Source organism: Equus caballus, chromosome 1 (genome assembly GCF_041296265.1).
Source record: "Equus caballus isolate H_3958 breed thoroughbred chromosome 1, TB-T2T, whole genome shotgun sequence".
Classification (NCBI taxonomy): domain Eukaryota; kingdom Metazoa; phylum Chordata; class Mammalia; order Perissodactyla; family Equidae; genus Equus; species Equus caballus.
In genome coordinates this window covers 140,101,869-140,125,327 of record NC_091684.1, presented here as the reverse complement: position 1 = coordinate 140,125,327, position 23,459 = coordinate 140,101,869, and the positions used below count along the sequence as shown (strand labels likewise).

At 53.8% G+C, this 23,459-nt stretch overlaps 1 protein-coding gene across 3 annotated transcripts in view; it reads right to left on the bottom strand.

The window, feature by feature from the left end:
* Positions 1-10,293: 10,293 nt before the first annotated feature.
* Positions 10,294-23,459, bottom strand: part of IGDCC3 (immunoglobulin superfamily DCC subclass member 3) — a 40,030-nt gene continuing 26,864 nt past the window's right edge. For 2 of the 3 annotated variants that reach the window (XM_023655273.2, XM_070234641.1), the window contains exons 3-14: positions 17,992-18,136; positions 17,464-17,594; positions 16,887-17,024; positions 15,409-15,567; positions 14,064-14,229; positions 13,525-13,772; positions 13,158-13,322; positions 12,661-12,852; positions 12,429-12,533; positions 11,739-11,877; positions 11,366-11,582; positions 10,294-11,088 (exon numbers count right to left, since the gene is read on the bottom strand). In XM_023655273.2, coding sequence (XP_023511041.1) covers positions 10,867-11,088; positions 11,366-11,582; positions 11,739-11,877; positions 12,429-12,533; positions 12,661-12,852; positions 13,158-13,322; positions 13,525-13,772; positions 14,064-14,229; positions 15,409-15,567; positions 16,887-17,024; positions 17,464-17,594; positions 17,992-18,136 — 2,027 coding nt within the window. In that variant the 3' untranslated portion in view covers positions 10,294-10,866. The remainder of the gene's footprint in view (positions 11,089-11,365; positions 11,583-11,738; positions 11,878-12,428; positions 12,534-12,660; positions 12,853-13,157; positions 13,323-13,524; positions 13,773-14,063; positions 14,230-15,408; positions 15,568-16,886; positions 17,025-17,463; positions 17,595-17,991; positions 18,137-23,459) is intronic. The other variant, XM_023655278.2, reaches the window with a different exon arrangement.

Below are 23,459 nucleotides of genomic sequence, written 5' to 3'. Positions count from 1 at the left end.
ATTTTTTTAACCGCTGGGTACAGCCTGGAAACATGGCTTAGATCCCCTTTGTTGGTTTCCAGCAAATTAAAATTTATCTCTCAGGGAGGAAATGAGGGAGTTGGGTTTTTTTCCTTCCTCTTAATGGGCCCTGATGAAGGAAATGAATGCGGGGAAGGGATCAGAAATATGATCCACCACTCACAGGCTCAGAAAGGTCTGGGGGCTCTCTGTGGCCTTCGAGGGGGCAGCTGGGCACAGTGTGTTTTATTATATAATTAACCTTGACCCTTCTGGGTTCAAAGAGAGAGGTTAGTTGGAAATAAATCAGTAGTCTGGTCTGGTCACTTCAAAGGCTTCAGAACCCGCTGGAAAATTCCATGTTTGTTCAGTGTGTAAATTGGAATAGGGTGTGCAATTCTTTTTGAAAGGTGGGGGAGTTAAGTCTAAAATTGAAATTAATTGTGTATCCGCTTCCTTTAATCAAGCAATCAGGAGTCTTTATTGTGTATCTTGTTGGGGGGGGTGAATGAGAAGCCCTGGGGGGTACTGTGTGACCTCTATGAGACCACTGGGCTTGGTTCTAGGACAATAGGCATCTCTCCAAGCTCAGGAAGCACCTCCCCTCCCAGCAGTGTGCAGCCCTTTATTCGGACATGTCTGAAATTCTTAGAAGCACCGAACCATCACCATCATAATACACGGCATTTATTGAGTGCTTACTATGGACCAGGTGCCGAGGATTTTCCAGCTATTTTCTTATTTGAACCTCATAACAACCCTATTAGACAAGTACCATTATTATCTCTATTACAGATGAGGAAATAGAGTAGGGGCCTAAATAGCAAGTCCAGGGCCACTTTGAGGTTTCCAAAGTGTGTTTCAATGCCACGGCTCAAGGAATGCAAATAAAAGCCAAGGAAGAGACGAATTACCCAGTCTCCAGTCTCCGTGTTCTTTTCCTGAAGTTGCTAGAAGGTAAGTGGAGCCGGGCTGGTTTCTCTTAAAGTCTCTTTTGGCCTCATCTCTAGTTCACCGCTCATCCTTCTCCTCTTTCTCTTCATCTTTTCTTTCTGCCTCCTTCCCTCCCTCCCTCCATCTTCTTTCTCTGCTCTCTTGCTTTCTTTCTGCAAACGTTTGAGTATTCAGAGCTCCTCATGGCAGCGGTTGGCGGGCCATAAAGAGAGAAGATGCCATGGCTGTCCGTAGGAAACTCACACCCCACTCCAAGCAGGGACAACAGGTGTACGTCTTGTGCGTATTATGCTGCAGAAGGAAATAGTTCTGTAAGAGAAGGTTAAGCCAGGTGCAGAGGAAGGGCAAAGGCCAGGGAAGCAGTTCTAGCTGGAGAGGACCGGGGAAGACATCAGGAGGAGGCAATGTTTGGAAGGATCTGGAAAGAAGGGACGGTGGAGGAGTATTATTCCAGGCTGATGCAACAGTGTGCAGAAGGGCCTGGAGGCACCACTGTGCATGGTACGTTCCGGAGAAGCCAGAATCCCAAGTTGGAAGATTGGAGATGATGACAGAAGTAAAAGGTTAGGTTCTGCTTTGATTAATAGTAATAATAGCAAGCAAGGGGGGGACCAACCTGGTGGCATAGTGATTAAGTTTGCATTCCGCTTGGGCAACCTAGGTTCATGGTTCAGATCCCAGGTGCAGACCTACACACCATTCATCAAGCCATGCTGTGATGGCGTACAAAGTAGAGGAAGATTGGCACAGATGTTAGCTCAGGGCCAATCTTCCTAAGAAAAAAATAAATAAAATACTAGCAACCAAAGTCCTAAGTACTTTACATAACTGACTTGTTTACTGCTCACAACAACCTCTGAGGTAGGTGCCATCCTTATCCATAGTTCATAGAGGAAGAAACGATGGCACCAGAAGTTAAGGGACATCCACTAGGTCACACAGCCAGACAGTGGTTGAGCGGGGATTACAAACCTGAGCCTATGCTCTTAACCACTGGCCTATGCTGCCTCTTGTGAGGGGCCTTCAATGCTGGGCTAAAGGCACTGGACTGCTCTGGGAGCAGTGGGGAGGTATGGCAGGTTCCTGATCTAACCTGCATTTTAGGACATGCCCAACCTTCTACTCCGGGGTCTGACATTCCTGGGTCTTTCCTCAATATTCAAAAAGAAATTCTCAGCCAATTTAGACCCCCCTCCCCAAGTCCTCCTGCCCTCTTCTCCTCCATACACAGACAACGAGTCAGCAGACAGCATGGGCTTAGCACGAGGAGGCCAGCTCCACCATGTCACTTCTCTGGGCTTCGGTTTTCTCATCTGTTCAATGGGAGGATGAGAGTAAGTCCGTCCCTGCCCACTAGAAGGCAGGGAGAAGATTCAGATGAGGTAATGTGGAGGTGCTCTATAAAACGCCACAAGAGGTAATGACTGAGCTATCATCATTATCACTGGGGCCCTAAGGAATCCATAGGGGCTCTTTCCCCTTCCTTGAGGAAGCTACAGACTATTTGACCCTCTCACTGGTTCCCTTTACACCTAGAAAGTCATGTAAGGCTTTCTCCAGACATATCAACCATGCAAAAAGCGTGTGCTCTGGAAATCTGGTAATCATTCACTTATACACATTTATCGAGCATCTACTAAGTGCCAGGCCCCATGCAGCAAATGACAGCCTCCTGGCTGTTCAGTGGTCTCACCATGCACTTTCACACCTCCAAGCATTTGCCCATGCTGTGCCTTTGGCCTTGGATGCCCTTTCCCCTTCTCCACTCCTCTTCAAAGCCTTCTTAATCTCAGACTTCAATGGATCCCATTTTCTTCTGTTTCCCCATCTCGTTGCTGGTACCCATCCAAGGACGTATTTGGACAAATTGCCATTATTTTTATTCAAGCCTATACTTTCAGCTCATTGAGGGCTGTGTCTGTCTCTCTCCTGTATGGAGCTGAGCATGTCTTAACTGCTAGCTCCACTCAGAGGTGGGTAGGGATGAGGCCTTAATCCCCATAGCTGTAATTCTTGCTGATTCCACAGGGTGGCAGCAAAACCCTCCAGTCACAACCCTTCTCGCAGGAGCCAGAGCTTCTAGGCTGGGAGGCTGCATCGGGACGCTCCCTCCTCTCCAGGGAGGCCAGGCCAGGCGCAGAGGTCGCTTCCAGCTCGCTTTCTTCTTTATCCCGCCCCCACCCTCCACTTTGGGTCACTTTGCCCTGCCTACCCCAGTTTCTCTGCCTGTAACAATGGGATGGTTTGGACACTTAAACGGAGCGTGTCACTTATTATGAACTCATCGAGTCCTCTCGGCAACTTTTTTTTAAATCACAGCCTTACCAAGATGTAATCTGCATACCACACAATTCACCCATTAAGATGTGCAATTCAGTAGTTCTTAGTATATCCACGGGGTTGTGCAACCATCACCAAAGTCAATTTTAGAACATTGTCATCATCCCAAAAAGAAACCCTGTGCCCGTTAACAGTCACTCCTCATTCCCCTCCAACCCCCAGCCCTAGGCAACCACCTACCTACTTTCTGTCTCTACAGATTTGCCTATTCTGGACATTTCATATAAATGGAATCATACAATATGTGGACCTCTGGAACTGACTTCTTTCACTTAGCATAATATTTTCAGCGTTCATCCATTATCCTGATAAATGATATCCTATTCTATGGATATACCACATTTTGTTTATCTACTCATCAGCTGATGGACTTTTTGGGTTTTTCCACTTTTTTTTCTATTATGGGTAATGCAGCTATGAACGTTGGTGTTCAACTTTTTGTGTGAACATATGTTTTCATTTTTCTTGTGTATACGCCTAGGAATGGAACTGCTAGATCATATAGTAACTATATATCCAGGCTTGTGAGGAACTGACAGGGTGTTCTTCACAGCAGCTGTGCAGCTCCACATTCCCACCAGCAGTGTGTGAGGGTTCCGATTTCTCCACATCCTCAACAATACTTAACATTATCTGACTTTTTGACTCTAGCCATCCTAGTGGGAGTAAGGTAGCATCTCATTGTGGTTTTAGTTTTTATTTCTTCCATGTGCTTATTGGCCAGTTGTATATCTTCTTTGGAGAGATGTCTATTCAGATCCTTTGCCCATTTTTTAATTGGGTTCCTTGTCTTTTTATTATTGAGTCGTTCTTATTGAATTGTAAGAGTTCTTTATATAGTCTAGATACAAGTCCCGTATCAGAGATATGATTTGCAAGTATTTTCGCCCATTCTGTGGTTGTCTTGGCATTTTCTTGATGATGTCATTTGAAGCTAAAAAGCTTTGAATTTTGATGATGTTCAGTTTGTCTATTTTTTTCCTTCTATTGCTTATGCTTTTGGCATCATATCAAAGAAATTGTTGCCTGATCCAAGGTCACAAAAATGCATGTCTATGTTTTCTTCTATGTTTTAGCTTTTACATTTAGGTTTTTGACCCATTTTGAGTTAATTTTTGTTTTGTTTCTTTTGAGGAAGAATAGCCCTGAGCTAACATCTGCTACCAATCCTCCTCTTTTTGCTGAGGAAGACTGGCCCTGAGCTAACATCTGTGTCCATCTTCCTCTACTTTATATGTGGGATGCCTACCACAGCATGGCTTGATGAGCAGTGTGTAGGCCCACACCCGGGATCCAAACTGGCGAACCCCAGGCTGACAAAGCGGAATGTGCAAACTTAACTGCTGTGCCACTGGACTGGCCCCTTGAGTTAATTTTTTTACATGGTGTGAGGAGGGGGTCCAGATTCGTTCTTTTTCATGTACATATCCAGTTGTCTCAGCACCATTTGTTGAAAGTCCCTTCTTCCCTTATGATTGATCTTGGGATCCTTGTTGAAAATCAACTGACCACAAATGTGAGGGTTTATTTCTGGACTCTCAGTTCTATCCCACTGATCTATGTGTCTATCCTTATGCCACTGCCACAGTGTCTTCATTACTGTAGCTTTGTAGTGTTTTGAAATCAGGAAGTGTGAGTCCTCCAACTTTGTTCTTTGTTCTCCAGATTCTTTTGCTATTCAGAGTCCCTTGTATTTTCCATATGAATTTTAGGATCAGCTTATCGATTTCTGCAAAGAAGCCAGCTGGGTCAACAACCCTTTGAGGTAGGGGCACATTATTCATATTTTACAGGTGAGGAAACTGAGGCCTAAGGAAGTTAATCACTTGCTCACAGTCACACGACTAGGAAATGGCAGACCCTGGGCTTCAAAGCACCTCAGTAAAACTCTAATGTCCACGCCGTGGACCAGGGCCACCACTTTCTCAGCTCCAGGGGACACCATGCTTCCCTCTAGGAGACAGAACTCATCACTCTCACCAACAGGGTGGGAGCTCTGGGCTAGCTCCCAGATGGCAAAGGGTTGAGGTATGTGGCCAACTGAGCCACCAGCTGGAGTTGGAGAAGGTCCTCCATGAGATGGCACCTGAGCGGGGCATGGAAGGGAAATCCTCACCGTTCCCCACTCCTCCAGGACCCTGGTTCTCCCCATCCTGGTCTCAGCCCTAATAGCTGGGGACTTGGTGGCCACAAGAGAGATGACTGCATGCTTTCTTCCATTGCTTAGCCCAAGACAATACCATACTAGCCAGGGCTTGGTCCAAGGGTTTTTTATTTGTAGCTTCACAACAGTGTCCCCAGCATTCCAGTTGGACATCCTGTTCCTGCATGCCTTCTTTCAACAAACAGTTACTAAGTGGGTGCTGGGGACACAAGTTCATCCAGTGGGGAGCCAGAGTATGAGGCAAGGAGACAAATGCAGGGACCTAGCAGCACAGGATGTCAAGGGCATTTGGGGGAGAGAGCTGGTGAGAAAGCTCTGGAGAAAGAGGCACAGAGGTGAGAAGAAACTGTGAGGGTCAGGGTCGGGCCAGACTGTGGGCATTTCAGAGTGATGGCCAGGGCAGTGGGCACAGGGCACAGGGTGAGCAACAGGCCATCGGCGTCCTTGGGAGCTCCAAGTCCTACGTACATCCCTCTTGAGTCCAAGGAGCAAGGCACTTCCCTCCATGGTCAGCGCTTCCTCCCTGGGCGCTTCTCTCAGCCTCTCCTCTCCCCCTTCCTCCCTGCCCCAGAGGGCTCCGTGAGAGCCCAGTGGAGTGACAGAGCTCAGGAATCAGTCCCGGTAATACCTCTTTGTGGGAGGGGCATGGGTCTAGATGTCCTCCTCCCTAACTCTAACCTGAACCCAGAGTTTAGGACAGACCCCCATCCTTGGTTGTTCCCACTCCCCTATTTCCTATTTCCAACCCAGATCCCCCCTGTCTTGAGCAAGGTGGCTCCTCTCACTGCCCCACCCCCGGTCTCCAGGTAATAGCCCACCTGCCCACCACACTCACACACTCCCACTCCCACTCTGCTCCCTCTCCCTCCCCTCTGCTCTCTGGAGCTCAGCCCAGTTCCAAGAGTCTGACTGTGGCCTGGCTGGGTTCTTTGGAAAGGGCCCCATGTGGCTGTCCTGGGCGTGAGCCCTGGCTCTGCCTCTAACTTCCCTGTGACCTTGAGCAGCTCCTGCCCTCATGGGCTCTCAGTCGCCTGTCTGTCTCACGAGGGGTCAGTGATCCCTTCCAGCCTAGGTGGTGGGGGTCTCAGGCTTGTGCCCGCTGCCCTTGGCCCTCACTCCTCACTGCACGAGGAGGGGGAGCAGACAGTGGAGAAGCCCCTCTCCAGGTGTTCACAGAGGCCTGGTCCCCCCTCCCTGGAGCCTCAGGACTGGACCTCAGACTGATCTTCACTAATGATAGTATGAGACCCACAGACAGGGCCTGGCGTGGGAGGCGGCAGCCCCCCATCCTCCTGCGGCCCCAGCAGCAGCCCCTTCAGGCTGCGTCCTCGCCCCCATCACACCCCCAGGGCTTTTAGGGGGGGCTTTCCTGCTCGCCCAGGTTTCCAGCTCGTTCTCCACCTGTCCCTCTGGAGTGGTCCTGTGATAGCTTTAGAACACATCCACAACTTCAACTCTACTCCCATCCAAAAGTGGAATTGAATTCCCTGCCCTGGAAGCTGGCCAGGTTTAGTGACTTGCTTCTAACGAATAGAAAGAAGATGGCAGAAGTGACACTGTGTGATGTCCAGGGCTAGGTTCGAAATGATGATGCAATTTCCACCTGGCTCTCTCTCAGGAGCTTGTCCTTGGAAGGCAGCCACCATGTTGTGAGGAAGCCCAGGCCACACGGAGAGGCTGCATGTGGGTGTTGGGGCACGAAGCCGGCATCAATGGGAGCCAGCAAGCTATCAGATGATCCCAGCCTCTAGGCTTCAAGCTGCCCCAGCTGATGCCGAGTGGAGTGGACACAGCTGCCCTGCTGAGCCCAGCCCAGACTGCAGATTCCTGAGCAAAAGAAGTCTTACGTTCAACCCCTCAGTCGTGAGGTGGTTTGTACAGAGCGTCAGACGGTTGGAGCAGATTGCAAGCCCTGGCTGCTGCTGCTTTTTACCCAAAGATAGTGTGTCAGTGGGGGTGTGGAGGTGTGGGTGTGTGGGAGGGGTGTCTTTAGCCAGAGGCCTCTGGACTATTCGAGATTCCAGGACCCAGACTCCAGCCAGGCCACTCAGCTTTGCCACCTATTTCTGCTAAACTCCGTAACTGGAACTCTGCTTCTCCCTCTGCTGTAGCCGGCTCAGGACTTTGTTAGAATAGGCCCTGCCTCTATTTGCATGGAATTTGTGTGCAATTTGCATACATCTTCATGGGTCATATTAGGTGGTATCCTCCCTGGGGAAGGTACCAGCATCTTGGACTCTTGGAGGAGACAGGGGCCCTGGAGGTTACCTGACCTACCCTCTCACCTGCTGCAGGGTCCACTTAACAGACGGCAAATCCACCTGCCCCCAGACAGCCCTTGGATGGCTGGAGCTATTGAGGAATTTCTGTGCTGCGAAGTTCTCTGTAAAGAAAGATGATATATTATATCTCTATTTGGGCTCAGTTCTTTCCTCCGGGAAAATCGGGGCAAATCAACCACTTCCCTAGAGACGCAGGACAGGTACCAGGACGGCCTCAGGCTTCTCCTCTCAGTTCAGCATCCACAGCACCATCACTGTTTCTGGCCTGACCTTGGCCCCAACCATCCCTGCAGGCCTCTTCCAGAAGGGCCAGATCAGAGGCTTTCAAACGTTCTTTTAGGAGCAGAACCCTGTTTTCAAGTGAAATCTCAGGAAGAGTCCAACATCAGAGAGAGAAAAGTGGAGCTGCTCTGGGTGAGGGTGGGCAAGGAGAGTGGAACCCCCCACACCCCTAGCCACAGCCGGAGAACTCAGCTTGCAAACCACTATCCTGGTTTGTTCCTCTCAAAAGGTGTCTCTGGTTACAGAACCTGGCCCTCCAGACCAGCCGGGCCTCCCAGGGGTGAGCCCTGGCTGTCCCTTCCAGCAGCAGAGGGGACACTGACATTCTAAGTAGTCCCATCACACCATTGCCTCTAACTAAGCTTGAGGCTCGCTAAGATCTCCAGATCTTTGTCAGTACAACCACCTTTAAGCCAAGTTTCTCTTGGCTGATCCTAAGCCTTGGCAGCCCCAGACACCTGGCTTCAGGAGCCTGGACTAAGGCGAGGACAGGGAGGAATGGAGAGGCCTAGCCAGGAGTTCTGGCTGTGTGCCCTGGAAAGAGTCGCTCGGTCAGACCCCCAGTTTCCTCAACTTTAGGATGGGGAGGAAAAAAGTCCTTCCTCGAGACAATGCATGAAAGGCACATAGCCCTGCCCAGCCCCAGGCTTGCGGACAGTCACAACAGAGCTGAAGGACTGGTCTGAAGGAGGCACGGAGCAGTGGCTGGAGGAGCAGTGGTTGGAATGCCGACCCTGGGACTGGGCCACCTGGCCTGGATGCAAACTGTGAGATTTTGGACATTTCCTTCATTTCTCTTAGCCTTTCTTGGTTTCGTCATCTGTAAAATGGAGATAATGATAGATAGAATGTCTACCTCCCAGGGTGGTCATGAGGACCCAGGAACCTCCCCACCTGTGGAGAAGACCCCGCACGCATGGTGCCTGTAAGTGGTACATAAGGGTCTGCTGTTGTCCTTCTGGGCTCTGACCCTGTGAGGGTCTGCCTGGCCCCCTGCACTCCCACCCCTTCCCCAGGGCCTGACGCAGCCATCAAAAGACTCGAGGTTCACTTTGGCAACAGGACTTTTATTCAGTCAAAATGAGTAGAGTGTGACAAAAGTCGGGTCAAGTCAAGCCAGGTGGCCCCCCACCTTCTCCTCCCCCAGACCCACCCTTCCCACAGGAGAAGGGGTTCCAGGATGAAGCGGGGTGCAGAGAAGCCGCTGCGGGGACCAAGGGGCACTGCCCAGGAGGTGTGAGGGGCCCCCGGCATGGGCCCTGCATTTGGGAGAAGGAACGACTTGCCCTTCACTGAGTCCACACGGACACGACTCCAGTCCTCCAGGAAAACACCGCAGTCTGCCTTCTTCAGCTAATGAACTAAAGGTTGGGGTGGGGGTCCCTAGAGGGTTGGGGGTCCGGGACTTTGTGGTCTAATCTTATACTTAAGGAATACACATCTTTTTTTTCCTTTAAAAAAAAAAAGTATTCTTTCTGCTATTTAAAAAAATGTTTCTGAGTGTAACCAAAAATAAGTATTTGTTTCCTTGGTTTTTTTTTTTTCTTCTTTTTAACTAAGTATTCCAAAAAAACAACACAACAGAAAGAGAAACAAGAAGTCACAAGAACATGAATCCTTAAACACACCTTGTATAAAAATAGCTTCCGGCCGCATCTGCTGACAGTGGTCATTCCACTGTCCGGGAGGTGGGTCAAGCTGGCTGTGTCCCATGGGACAGAGGGCAGGGGCGCCTCTGCTGGGGACCACCCCCCGCCCCCCACGCACGCACACACCCGTCACTCACACAGTACATTCCAGGGGCCAGCCCGCTCCAGGGCCTCCGCGTCTGGGAGCGACAGGAGGCAGGCTGGGGGGGACGCCCACCCCCCGAGGCCCAGGCGGAGAGAGGGTCCTCGGGATCCTAATCAAGGACGAGTTGGCTGAGAGGGTCAAAATGGGAATGAACAGTCGAGACAATAAGACAGGACAGAGGACCGGCAGTGTGCTGGCAGGCAGCTAGTTTGGAGCAATGATTTATATTTCATATATTTATATTTCCTCATTTTTGGCTTTTTCTCACATTTACTTTGACCAATTTCATCTTTATTTTTGTAGGCCCCGAGAGGCCCACCCTTGGTGATTTAGCCTCCGGCCTCCTCTCTGGGGGAGAGATGGGGGGTGCTTTGGGCAGGAGGAGCCAGGAGGGAGGGTCCAGTGACACAGCACGGCCCGGAGAGCCAGCGAGCCTTGAGGTAGACGGTTTCTTTCACACCTGGAAACGGGGAAGTGCTTTTTTTTCCTTTTTTTTTTTTTTTTTTAAACTCTGGACAATAATGTGGGGAGGGAGAGGGAGGGCCCCTAAACGGGCTTGAGGTAGGAGTGCATTCGGGGCTCTGCAGGGGTAGGGGACTGAGGCCTCGGCCCCCGCCCCTAAGGACATTCATTCCGGCTGAGGTAGGTGCTGAGAGCCAAAACAGCAACAATCCATCCTGAGAAAACAAGGTCGGCGGAGAATGACCATGTCAGGGCCCAGCTACCGCAGGGGCGTATTTTTGGAGTCTAATTCACCTTTCTCTCTCTTCTCTCTCTCTCTTTTTTGAAGGGAAACATTAGTTCAGTTCCGAGTCACATGGGTGCCAGGCAGAGGTGAGGGGGCATTAGCCCAAGGCAGGGACTCCTGCAGCGACCCCTCCAGGTCCTTGGGGGGGTTCCCGCTGAGACTACTTTAGGTCTTGACAACCTGAGGGGCAGTCAGGACAGAAATGCTGGGAAGCCCCCATCCAAATCCCACGTGACAGGAGAAATCTTGCCTTTGACCTGAGAATGGGGGGTTGCCCCCCACCGGAGCCTGCCAGACACTGTCTACTGTCCCGAGAGAGCTGGCTGGGCAACTGGTGCCATGGAAGGCCAGGCAACCTGTCCATCACTAGGGAGGCCGGGGCCTGCATCCTGGGGTAGCGGGACAGCCGCAGAGCCCGCACAGGGAGCCTTGGCCTCTGACGTCATCTCCTCCAGGAGGCCGAACCCCTGAAGCGGCAGCATGGAGAACTGGGTTTCCTCACACAGGCCAGGGGCTGCAGGATCCTGCTGGGGAAAGGACTGGTCACACAGGTGTCAGCGTGAAGGCCAGAGCCCAGGAACCCCCAGCCAGAGGGTCAGGCTCTGGATCCAACCCCACTCAAGGCTTAGGGTCACCAGGCCTTCCTGCCTCATTCAGGGGCACAGAGAGAAACACCAGCCCTAAGTTTTGTGCGTTGGGAAAGGCTGATGACCAAGGCCTGCGACCAATGTACAGAGAGGGCAGAACTGGGAGGTGGTGAGAGCGTGGAGGAGGAGGTTTGCTCAAGGTGAGGGCACTCACCGTGGGTCTGGGGTTAGGTCTGGGGTCTGCCTGTCCCGCTGCCCCAGCCAGGGGGAACAACTGCTCTAGCTCCTTCACGTCCACACGCTTCTCGTCTCGGCCCAGCCGGCCCCGCTCTGCCTGTCCTGCCCCATTCAGTGCCAGGATGCCAGGGTCCCTCTGGCTCCGAGGGCCCTGAGGGGAGAGCTGGTTTTCCACATCCTTACACAAGAGGACCCTGAGGGGTGAGCCAAGAGTTAGGGGAAGGATGTGGGAGGGAGCAAGAACAAAAGGACACGCAAGGAGCCCCAAACTCTCCTTCCCCTGCAGCAGCTTCTTCTCCAGGCCCCTCCCACCCCGGGCCAGCCCGGCCCCTCGCCGGCCCAGGACCCACCTGCCCCTTTGGCCGAACAGAAGGAAGAGGACACAGAAGATGATGCAGGTGACCCCGATGTGGATGCCAATGATGATGCCCGTGGTGGATGTCTGGTTGGTGGCTTCCTCCTTGCGGCAGTCACATGGCGGGCTCAGGGCTGGGGTGGGGGTTAGGGATAGGTTCGGGGCGGGGGCTCTCCTGGCCCGAAGCACCCCCAGACACCCGGCCTTTGGGGGCTCCTTCTCCCTCAGCTGCTCCCACCCCCAAGTCCATATACCCTTTGCCCTTGCCTATGGGACCCCACCCCAAACCTTTTGATTCTTTTTACCAGTTATTGAGCACTAACATTGCATCAGATACTGGGAATAACACTTTACACGGACCATTTCATCCTCGCCACAGCTCTATAAAGTAGGTATTAGTATCCCTGTTTTATAGAGGCGAAAACTGGGGCTTAGAGAGGTTATGTAACTTGCCCAAGGTCACACAGCTAGAATGTTGCACAGCCACACTTTGCACTTGATCGTAGCCAAAAGGCTGAGAAGCGATCACAGCCAAACTTTGAACTCAGGTCTAAGCCTATGGTCTTGAGGGCTGCAGCACTACTCCACCCTCCTAGCTTCCCTGATCCCTGCGCCCCTCCTCCCTCAGCCCCGGCCTCCCTTCCCAAGCCAGTCTGGAGTTCCACGCCTCATCCACAACCCTCACCTGTCCTCTCAGAGGCTCCCCTCAAGGACACGAAGCGGACTGTGGCGTTGCCGTCCCCATGCTGGTTGTAGGCAAGCAGCTTCACCTCGTACACTGCAGTGGGGTCTGGGGAAAAGGCAGGGTGGCTCAGCCACTGTCCCAGCCCCCGCCGGGTGGCTCTGTCCAAGTGGGGAAATAGTGGTGACCTCTGCGCCCCTGCCCAGCTCCCCAAGCCCAGCTGCGCCTGCCTCACCAAGCCGGCTGAGGTTGTAGGAGGAGACGGTCCCGGGCAGCAGGATGGGACCGGTGAAGGAGGCCTTGCTTGCTGGGCGGTAAAACAGCTTGAAGCCACCCTCGTGCTGGGCCAGCCGGGGCCAGGGCTCCCACAGCAGCTGCAGGGAGGAGCTGCCGAGGACCCGCACAGACAACGGGGGTGGGGCGGGGGCTGCGGGCAGAGAAGGTGGCCTAGATGTGAGCACTCACAGCTCTCTCTACCCTCCACCTTCCATCTGTGACCCAGAACCCCAGGAGCCCGACAGCTCTCTGGCCTCTGACCCATGACCTCTGCTCGCTCCAACAGCACCTTTACACAAATTAGAAAAGGATACCCCTTCCTCCAGGTAGACCCAGCCCCCACTGAGCCTCAGGGCCAGGCACCCTGTGCAGTGCACAACCTGAACAAGTGTGCATGGCGGGTCTGCTCCAATACCCCGAGTATCTGCAGTTTTGTGTTGCACACCCAGGCCTCACCTTCTCCTAGGGTGCTGGCCAGCGTGGGGGTGGAGGCTGAGCTGGCTCCCCTTGGTGTGTAGGCCTTGATGTAGAAGCTGTAGGCAGTGGAGGGCTCAAGGTCGCTCACCAGGTGCTGAAAGGTGCTCTTGCTAACTGCTTCCTGATACTCCAGCTCTGGGGGGTCTGGGGAGGCAAGGGGTAGGGCAGAGGCGTGTAAGGGGCCTGAAGGAGTCCTACCAGCATTGGTGAAATGAGGGCAGCCAGGGTGCAGGGGGGAGAAAGAATGGAAGGTGTTGGGTCAGGTCTTGCAGGATGGACAGGGATGAGAAACAGTGGAGGGGGAAGAGGCTGCAGAGCCAGCCTTGCCCTCCCAGCCCCCACCCACCGGTGGCCTTCCTGATGTGCAGGACATAGCCGATGATCTCCTTGGTGTTGACCAGGGGCTCGTTCCAGGACACACGGACCTCAGTGGATGACACGGAGACCGCCCGCACATTGAGAGGGGGCCCGGGCAGCCCCTCAGCCCACAGCACGGTCAGCCTGGCACTGGCCTGTGAGGAGCCAGCACTGTTCTCGGCCACGCACTGGTAGATGGCCTCATCTTCAGGGCCGATTCCAGAAATGGTCAGGGTGCTGCAGGGGGAGGGAGAGCCTCAGATCCCCTCCTCCTCTCAGAGCATCCTTCGAGGTCAGCCAGATCTCCCCAGTTGAGAGATGGAGAAACTGAGCCCCTCCAGAAGACAAACGACTTGTCTGAGGTCTCTCAGCAAGTTTAGGGGCAGACCCAGGACTCAAACCCAAGTCTCCAGACTCCCAATTTCGTGCTGTTCCCTGGCGGGAGGTGCACGGCCTGCCCAGGCCACTCCTTCCAGGCCCCCTTTCCCGCCTCTTCCTAGGCCTCAGCCCAGCACACACCACACGTGCCTGTTGTTATTCTTGAGCCTCACGTGGCCTCCTGGCCCCAGCACCTGTCCATTCTTCAACCACGTGACGTGAGGCGGCGGCTCACCCTGGGCTTGGCAGGTGAACATGGCTGTGGTCCCGGCTGGCCTGGAGATGGACTGGGGGTGCTGGACAAACTCTGCTGGGGCTGGGGTGGGGGGCACAGAGAAGTATGAGGAGTCATGAGGGTCAGCTGGAGAGGGACGAGACAGCTGTGAGCGAAGGGATGAGGAAAGGAGAAGAGGGGATGGGGCCGGAGGTCTGCTGGGGACACACGTCCACCTCTGGCAGAATCCTCCGATGGGGGCTCACCCTCCACCCAGGCCCAGGCTCCGGGAGATGGTGGCAGGCCACACCTCCTTCACCCCAGAGAGGCAGACCCAAGAGAGGACTCCATTTTAATAACTATTTAAAAGACTGACATTTGTATCCGAAAGCAATCAAGCTGAGCTCCCTGTTCAGGAAATTGTTAAATAAATAAATGTGCTAATAGGTTTGGCTGCACCTCCTAGGCAGGGAGATGGATGAGCCCTCAGTACAGGCCCCCTCACCCCTACATTCAATTCCACTCTCCTCCAATCCCGGGCCTCAAGACTCCATTACACCCAAGAAATGAAATGCTCCATCACTTTCATTTGGGCAGATTAACGGTACATGGAATGCTAAACAAACAGCATTTAAGTTCCTAATTCCCCTCTCTCCCACCCCGGGAGGGAACAGCCACAGAAACCCCTGAGAATGGGAAACCAAGCCCAGCGCATCCGGGCAGTTGAGCCCAGGGCAGAAGGATGGACAGAACGACCTGCTCAGCGGCAGAGGCCCTGCACACCACGGGAGTGGAGGCCAGCTCTGCATGTGGGGCGGGAGGTGGGGTGTGAGCATGAGAAATGACAAACACACTGAGAGCGCACAGGCAGGTGTGAGCACGGCAGTGCCACTCGTGTGAATGAAAACAGCACGTGGGGGGAGGGACACGTGTGAGTGACACAGGCAGGGAAACCAGCTGAGATTAGAAAGTGGAAATAACTCGGGGGGAGGCGAGGGAGTGGCAGTGGCACCTGGAGGGACACTCACGGGCTGGATGACCAAGAATGTCCTCCCATTCCCAACACACCAGCATCGGGGAGAGAGGAGAGAGCTGCCACCTCTGGCCTGGCCTGAGGGCCTGGGGAGGGGCAGGGGACAGGATTCGGGCGGGGATAGGAAACTGGGTGAGCACAGGACACGGGGCTTGGTCAGGGATGTTGAGGAGGCAAGGAATGGGGCAGGAGGAGGGGGCTGTGTGGGAGGCTCTTCCCTCCCTCTGCTGGGGGTGGGAGGTCCATACCTTGTACCACCAGCCGGCCCTGAGCGGTTCTCCTCACCCGGGTGCCGGGCCTGTTGGCCGCACAGACGTAGACACCCGAGTGCTGGACGGTCACGTCGGAGATGATGAGGTTCCCCGTGCCCAGCACCTGGATGCCCTCCACCCCAATGGGGCGGCCATCTGAGGAGGAAGCGGGAGGGGGATGAGGGAGGGCCAGGCAGACAGATGAGGAAGCAGGGAAGTGCAGGAACATTCCAGACTGTTGACAGTACTACCAATCTTCCAGGGAGCCCCAACCTTTGACTCTGCAGCATCACGCCATTGTGGAGGCGGCAGAAGCAGCACGGAAAACTCTCGCCTAGCAACAGAGACCCAGTTCCTAATCCTACCATTGTCACTGACTCACTGGCGACCTTCAAGTCCCTTCCCCTCAGTTTCTCAATCAGGAAAGCGAGGAGTTTGGATTAGATGGACATTTCCCAGCCTGGTTAATCTCTCTTGAAAGAAGTTCCATAGTCAAATATCCATTCCATTCCAGGACAGTCATAGTATCCCTTAATATAAAGGCTCTGAGAAGTCCTGCAGCAAAGAGACCTGGTTGACTCTGTTTGCCAAACTTGTTAGACCACCAAGCCATTCTTTTCCCCTGCAGATCACGCTTGGGGAAATGATGGACCAGATGGTCCTTGCAGTGCCTATGGGCTCCTCCTAATGGTGAGGCCACTCTTCTCAGCCTCTCCCAGGGACCGGGTCCTCCCCCTACCCCAGGATCAGATTAGCACAGTCAGAATGCAAGGAGACAGCTCCCCATTCAGTCCCTGAAGTGGTGAAATCTACTCCATTATCCCGCCTGCTGCCCCCTCCTTCCCCAATCACTCAGCTGCTACAATGTGGCGCAGTCTCCTTGTGAATGCCCACCCCACCCCAGCCCCTCCAGACTCTCCTTCCCCCAGTGACCTTTCTGCTCAGACAATGTGGGCCCATCTGCACCCTTTCATTTCTCTCCCTCAGCTGCCCAGGGATTTAGGCTGGCGGATTTAGGGGGCCACGCTGGAGACTGGGGGGCCAGAGTGAGGGTTTGACAACTGGCTGAGATTTTGAGGGGTTTGGGATTGCACAGCTGGGGAGTGTGGCCAGGGTATAGAGCGCAGGGAGGTACGGGAGGGCAGAGAGTCTAGGGGTGCTGAGAGCAGCAGAGGGGTTCTGGAGGGCGAGGGGAGCATGGATGGGGGGAGCTGGTGCAGGACGGCCAGGACTGGACCGACGTAACCAGGGAGCTAAGCCATCTGTGCAGGGGGAGGGAGAATGCAGCGGGCAGCCGGACCTCCCGGGTCCTGCCAAGGAGAGGGAAACAGCCCCTCCCCAGGCTTCAGAGAAAACAGACCCCCCCGGGAGAACAAACAGGATTCAAAGTCCTCCTCAGAGCTGGGTGATGAGACGGGCCCTCCCATGGGGTGGGTTAGGGCTGGGAGAGGCAGGGGCAGCGGGACCAGGCTCACCCAGGCGGCTCCAGGACACAATGGGGCGCGGGTTGCCCGTGGCGACACACTCCAGCACAGCGGTCTGGTGCACCGTCAGGGTGAGGTTCTCAGGCCCCACGAGGATCGTCGGCTCCTTGTAGGCCCCGGAGCCCGAGCCTGGGAGGAAGACGCCATGTTTCTTCACTTCAGCTGGGACCCTTCCCACCCCGCCCCACCCATCACCCAGGACATAGAGGGTGGGAAACAAGCTCCAGCTCAGAAACCAGGTCCGCTGAGCAGAGAGAAGATGCCAGGGGCCCCAGGCTGTCGCTTACACCCATCCGTCCACTCCGGGGCCTGCAGGGCCTCTAGCAGTGGGAGAGCCCCCGGGATGAGCGGGGATGGGCTTCCCCAGGTGGAACTGAGCCAGAGAGTGGGCTTCAGATTCCTTCTGAACCCTCATCACGAGGAGCACAGAGCTTTGTGCTTAGACGGTGCTCTGCACACACTTGGCTGACAAGTCTCCAGGGGTCGGTTGAAGGGGGATTGATTTGAAGGTGGGGAGAAGTCAAGAGGACGGTTGCAGGAAGAACCCAGCATGGCAAAGGACCCTCACCCGACACGGTGAGCCTGGCCCCGTGGCTGACCCGGACACTGGCAATATTCGAGGCCACACAGTAGAAGACGCCGCTGTCCTCAGCCCGAAGTCCTGTGATCTGCAGGACGCCCTTGGGCAGCAACGTGTACCTGTTGAGGGGGGCACAGTTGACCACTAGCATAGCTACGGGCACTAGAGGCCACAGGGACACTGAGCATCACATAAACAGCCCAATACCCAGGCACTGCCCCGATGTCACCATCGTCATCAGACACACACCGGGACCCTCACAAGTGGATGCACCCGCAATTCCAGCCTTGACAACAATCACACACAGTCCTTCTCACAGACACATCCCAGAGGGTTGACTCTGGGCCTGACAAGCCACTCGGATACTCAGCCTTAACACAGGTGCAGAAACACCACTGTCTCAGGTGCCTGTGGGCACCGGCTTCCGCACCCAGGGCTGCGGGCAGTCGTTCTCCAAGGCTCAGACACTGGGCCTGCCTCTCCGCCCTCCCTCCATCTTTCCCACGCGAGGCTCACCTCTCATTGTCAGTGTCAATGGGGACTCTGTTCTTTTCCCATGTGATCAGGGGTTTGGGAAGCCCATGGATTTGGCACTGGAAACGGGCCACACCACCCTCCTCGCCCACGGCAGCCTGGGGATGCACATGGAAGTCCGACATGGCTGGAGAAAGAAAGGAGAATGTACATAAGAAAGGCACCCTGTAGAGGTGCAGGGGGGAGGTGGGGTGTGGGGCTCACAGGCCTGTGTCCTGGAGCTCACTTGCTGAGGGCAGGGGTCTTCCTGGAGCTGGCAGATGCAGGGCAACGGCTTGGGGGACACATCAGGCTTTACCCTGTCTCCACCCGTGGGAAACATCTCCCCCAAAGGGGTGGTACAGGCTGGGCTGGGGCACTTTGAGAAAGGTCTAGACAAGTTATTGGATGACGAACCTCTAAAAAGGAAATCTTGGGCTGCCGACCCACAAAGGCCAGTCAGAGAAAGCTCTGCCCCCCGCTTTTTCAGCTGCTTTTGGATTTATTTTTATGAACTCCCCCTAAGGTATGCAAGGCCTAGGTATTATGTTGCACATTTTACAGAATAGGAAACTGAAGCCCAGAGAGGAGAAGTCGTGTCACCCAGCAGGGATGTCGGTCTTTAGACCCTGGGTACCAGCGCACGGTGGCTTTTTTTGCCCCTCTCATCACCCTCCTACCCCCAGTTCTTCTGCAGCCTGTCGATGTACCCCACAAGGATGGTGTATCCCTCCAAGGTGACAAGCCTCTCAGAAGACTGTCAGACCTACCAATCTACATTTCAATGTGTCATAAATATTCAGGGGCCCCCTCCCCACCTTTTGGGGATCGAACTAATACCGTGAACTCTGTTCTGCAGGGGCCAGCACAGAGGGGCTGTGGTGCATCACCCCCCACCCATTTTAGGCTGGTTATGTGTTCCTGCCCACCCTCATTCCCACCCATCCCCAAACCCCAACCTGTAAAACCCAGGGAAGGGGCCCCTCCCACGCGGGCTGCCAGCTTCAGCACCAGGGCTGCGATTTCATTAAAATCCACTTTGCTTCAAGTGCGGGAAGGCGGCTCGCCATCTGTCCAGGCAGGCAGCCCCTCCCCTCCAGCACTCCATCAACTGGGACAATCGTCCCCTCCCAGAAGGAGCCCTCCCCCCACAGCAGCAGAGACACTGGAGCTTGTCCTGGCTCCTGCTCCTGGCTCCCTGCTGTGGGTGGGCACACCCCGTCTCAGGTCCCCTTCATCCTCTGGCCTGTTCTGGACTCCAGGGCAGACCCAAAAGGCCGAGCCTTTGTGCCCTTCTTCCCAGAGTCTCTGGGGGCTGACTCTTTTGTGGCGTGTTCTCCATCTCATTTGCATGTGGTTCATTAAATATAAACATGCATAAAAATCCCCTGCCCTGCCTCCTCCTCTCTCAGGGCCTCCTGGGAGTGTGGCTGATAGGTGTGAGCACCTCCTTGCACATGTGAGTGGGTTGTGTTTGCCAGGAGGATGTGGCTGTCTCCGTGTATGTGGTGTGAGTGTCCACGGCTGGATGTGAATGGGGTTTGTACCCCTCAGCTCCTGTGGCTGATGTGTGATTCTGGTACCGTGTAGGTAATCAATCATGCATGTCCCTATGTAGGTATAGCCCTTACGAAGGGTACCTCAGGGCCCTCGGGGTGGGAGGTGGGGGCAAGTGCCCCAGCTGGTGTCCCCAATCAGGTTTGGTGAGATGATCCCCAGGGAGCACCATGAGGTCAGCCTGCTCTCTCTCAGGCCAAAGGCTGTGTTTGGCCGAGGGCCTGCAGGTCAGCCCAGGGCTTTGGGGGAGGGGGCCGAGGCACTGCTGGGGCCCCTCTACTGCCTCCAGGCCTCAACCTCCAGGAAAGCAGGACCGGACATGGGCCCAGGGAGTGGAGAGGGCACCCAGGCTCCTGGGTCAGCTGTCTGTGCACCCGGGGCCTTGCCCATTCAGGAGCTGGGAAGCTGCCTGCCCCCTCCTCATTCCAGCTGGAGAGGAGCTCCAAGCCCCCCAGGGACCTGGGGTGGGGACTAATGGCTCTGCTGACTACAGATGCCTCCTCATTAAGGAACTGAATCCTTTTGTGTTTCTAGCCCCCATCCTGGGCTCCCTGGAGGCACCTAGAGCTGGGAGCTGGCCTGAGGAGAGATACAGGGAAAGGGCTGCTTCTCATCAGGGGGCTGGGGATGGAGTCAGCCTAGCCTCTACCTCTAAGCCCCTCCTCCTCCCCCAAAACTAGACACCCAACAGCAGCGGGAGTTGAATGTGATGCTGGGGCAGGAAGGGGCGGTAGGCAAGGAGCCAGTCTGACCCTCTTCACAGCGCACAGCAGGACTCCAAGGGGTCCCTTGGGTCCCCTGCATGCAGCTGAGCCCCCTCCCTGCCTGGGGCTCCACATTCCCCTCCCATCAGAGCAGCACCTCACAGCACCTCTCTATCAGCTTTACTTAATGGCAGTTCTGCCAAACATTTCATTTGAAGGATAGCTTTGCCTTTAAAAGTGCTTGAAAGCCACTAAAGCCAATCCATTCATTCCATGAAGGGGAAACTGAGGCCCAGGCCCACGTGGTGGCTCTACCAGGCCCAAATTAAGTCCCATGCCCCAGGCCCTCTGCAGGGGTGTCCTGTCCCTTAGTTCTCCAGCGAGTTTTTCACTCTCCAAGGGCAGGTGACCCCAGAGTGGAACGCATCTGGGACCTGCCTCTTCTCTCTGGCTGCGAGTTGGTGTCCTGTTGCTAGTTGCAGGGAGGATAATGAAGCTCAGAGATGGTTCCTCAATCCCTCCCCTCCGAGCCCAGCTGCCTACACAGGCGTGGCCCCGGGGGGTGGGTGCAATAGGAGGGTGTGGTCCCCTTCATCGGAGGCTCCTTCTTCCCTCCCCTTCCTCATACTCCTACCCAGCCCTTGGGTCAGCCCTGCTTATCCCGTAGGTGTCCAAGGGATTGCCATGAGCCCCTGGGCAGGCAGTGTTGGAGCCCTGGTCCTCCCATTCATAAATGAAGGGGTGAAAGGGTACTCTCCAGGGCGCTTCCAGCTCTGACTCCTGCCACCTTCATAAACAGGCCCTTCTCCATGCTCAGCTTAGCTGGGGTCTCTTAGAATCTTCCATGCACTTCTAGTTCACAGGTAGTAGCATTTTTTCTTTAGGAAGTCAGAGAAGAAAGTTTCTCAGGGACACTTAGGCCTCCTCCCATCTCTTAGGTGGGACATGTTTGGTTTACTAGTCTGTTTTGCCTTGGCTTGTGCGAGCAGGCCACAGAGCCAGGGGGAAGCTGTCCCTCATCATGTCCCTCTGGGGTGAGGGTCCCTGGGCAAGCATGGGTATGTGTGGCCAAAGGCTGGATCTCTGAGTGCCCTGAGCCCTGAACAAGTCATCCTGGAGGCCACTGTGTGGCTGCTGATGGTGTACACAAGTGACTGTTGTGGCTGGAGACACTGTTTGTGGCCATTGTCGGTGGTATTGTGTCTGTGGCTGGTGGACAGGAAAGTGGTACTGTGGCCTGTGGCTGTCGATGCTTTTATGCTCCTGCTAACACCTGTCCTTCCTGTATATTCAGGTAGGGACAGTTTTGGGTCCCTCACTTCAAGCTGGGTGATCAGATAGGGTAAAGGGCAGTGGTTGGGAGGCCCTTCCAGTGTGAGGACCAGAGACAGCGACAGGAGGACAAAGGCCTCTGTGGGGGCAGTTGTGGAGAAAGGAAGAAGAAAGCACCTTTGTCCCCAAGCAATCTGAGAAGGAATCGCCCAGCCTCCCTGTTCCAACCATGGGTACAGCCCCACCATAGGGAAAGACAGGGGCAGAGAGAGAGCCCAGCTATCCACGGGCTGGAAGGGAGCAGAAACAGGCAGGAAATGGCTCCTGGACACCCCTATAAATCACCCGAGGGGAGGGGTCTCCTGAGAGCCAGATCTAGAGGGGCTCAGGGAGGGGAGGGGGCTTTCCTCCTGGTCCAGGACCTCTGGCGAGGTCAGGCCTGGATCTGATTAGACAGGTTCCAGGGGGACGCAGGGTGGCAGCAAAGGGTCAAGGCAGAGTTCTGGGAAGGAAGCTGGCAGCGTCCCCCAGGCCCAGCCTCCCACCACTTGGCTACAGCCAGACTCCCATCCGGTGTGTGATGACAAAAAGATCAGTAGGCCTGTTGGGATGGAGAGTTCAAAACAGCCTCTGCAGAAGCCGGCGGCACTGGGGGTCTGAGGCACCGACTGCCCCCACTCACACAGCCATTCAAGAGGAACAACCTCGAACCACAGACTTCCGAAGGCCATCAAGGCCAGTACCTTCCTTGTATCCATCCCTGCCAAGGACCAGGGACACCCCGGATGCCCAGCCCCTCCTGAGGCAGCTCGAGTGATTGTAACATTTTTCCTTACACTAGAGATGTCCCTGAATCCTACATGCTTCTACCCATTGCTCCCAACTTCCCCCTTGAGAGTCACATTTTCCAATATGGTAGCCAGCTATTAAGCACTTGAAATGTGGCCAGTCCAAATTGAGATGGGCTGCGAGTGTAAAATACACACTGATTTTCAAAGACTTAGTAGAAAATAAAAAGACATTAAGCATTTGGGAAATGTGAATCAAAACCACAATGAGATACCACCTCACACCCATTAGCATGGCTACAATCAAAAAACAAAAACAAAACCAAAAAACAAGAGATGATAAGTGTTGACACTTATATTGGTGGGAATGTATAATGGTATGGCTGCTGTGGGAAACAGTATGGCAGTCCCTCAAAAAATTAAAAATAGAATTAGCATATGATCCAGCAATTCCACTTCTGGGTATATACCCAAAAGAATTGAAAGCAGGGTCTCAAATAGATATTTGTACACTCATGTTCATAACTGCATTATTCACAATAGCCAAAAGGTGGAAGCAACCCAAGTGTCCATGGACAGATGAATGGATAAACAAAATGTGCTATATGCATACAATGGAATATTATTCAGCCATAAAAAGGAAGGAAATTCAGACACATGCTACAACATAGATGAACTTCGAGAACATTATGTTAAATGAAATAAGCCAGTCACAAAAAGACAAACACTGTATGATTCCACTTATATGAGGTACCTAGAGTAGTCAAATTCGGAGACAGAAAGAATGGTGGCTGCCAGGGCTGGGGGTGGGGGAAATGGGGCGTTGTTGTTTAATGGGAATAGAGTCCACTTTTGCAAGATGAAAAGAGTTCTGGAGATGAATAGTGGTGACAGTTGCACAATAATACAAATGTACTTAATGCCACTGAACTGTACACTTAAAAATGATAAAGACAGTATATTTCATATGTATTTTACCACCATAAAAAATTGGAAAATTTTATAATTTTAATTAATAATAGTAATAATTTTAAATATTGATTACAAGTTGAAATGATAATATTTTGAATTTTAAAGACACTCCAAAAATTGCAAAAATCTTAATAATTTTAAAATAATGATTATATGTTGGAATGATAATATTTTGGAT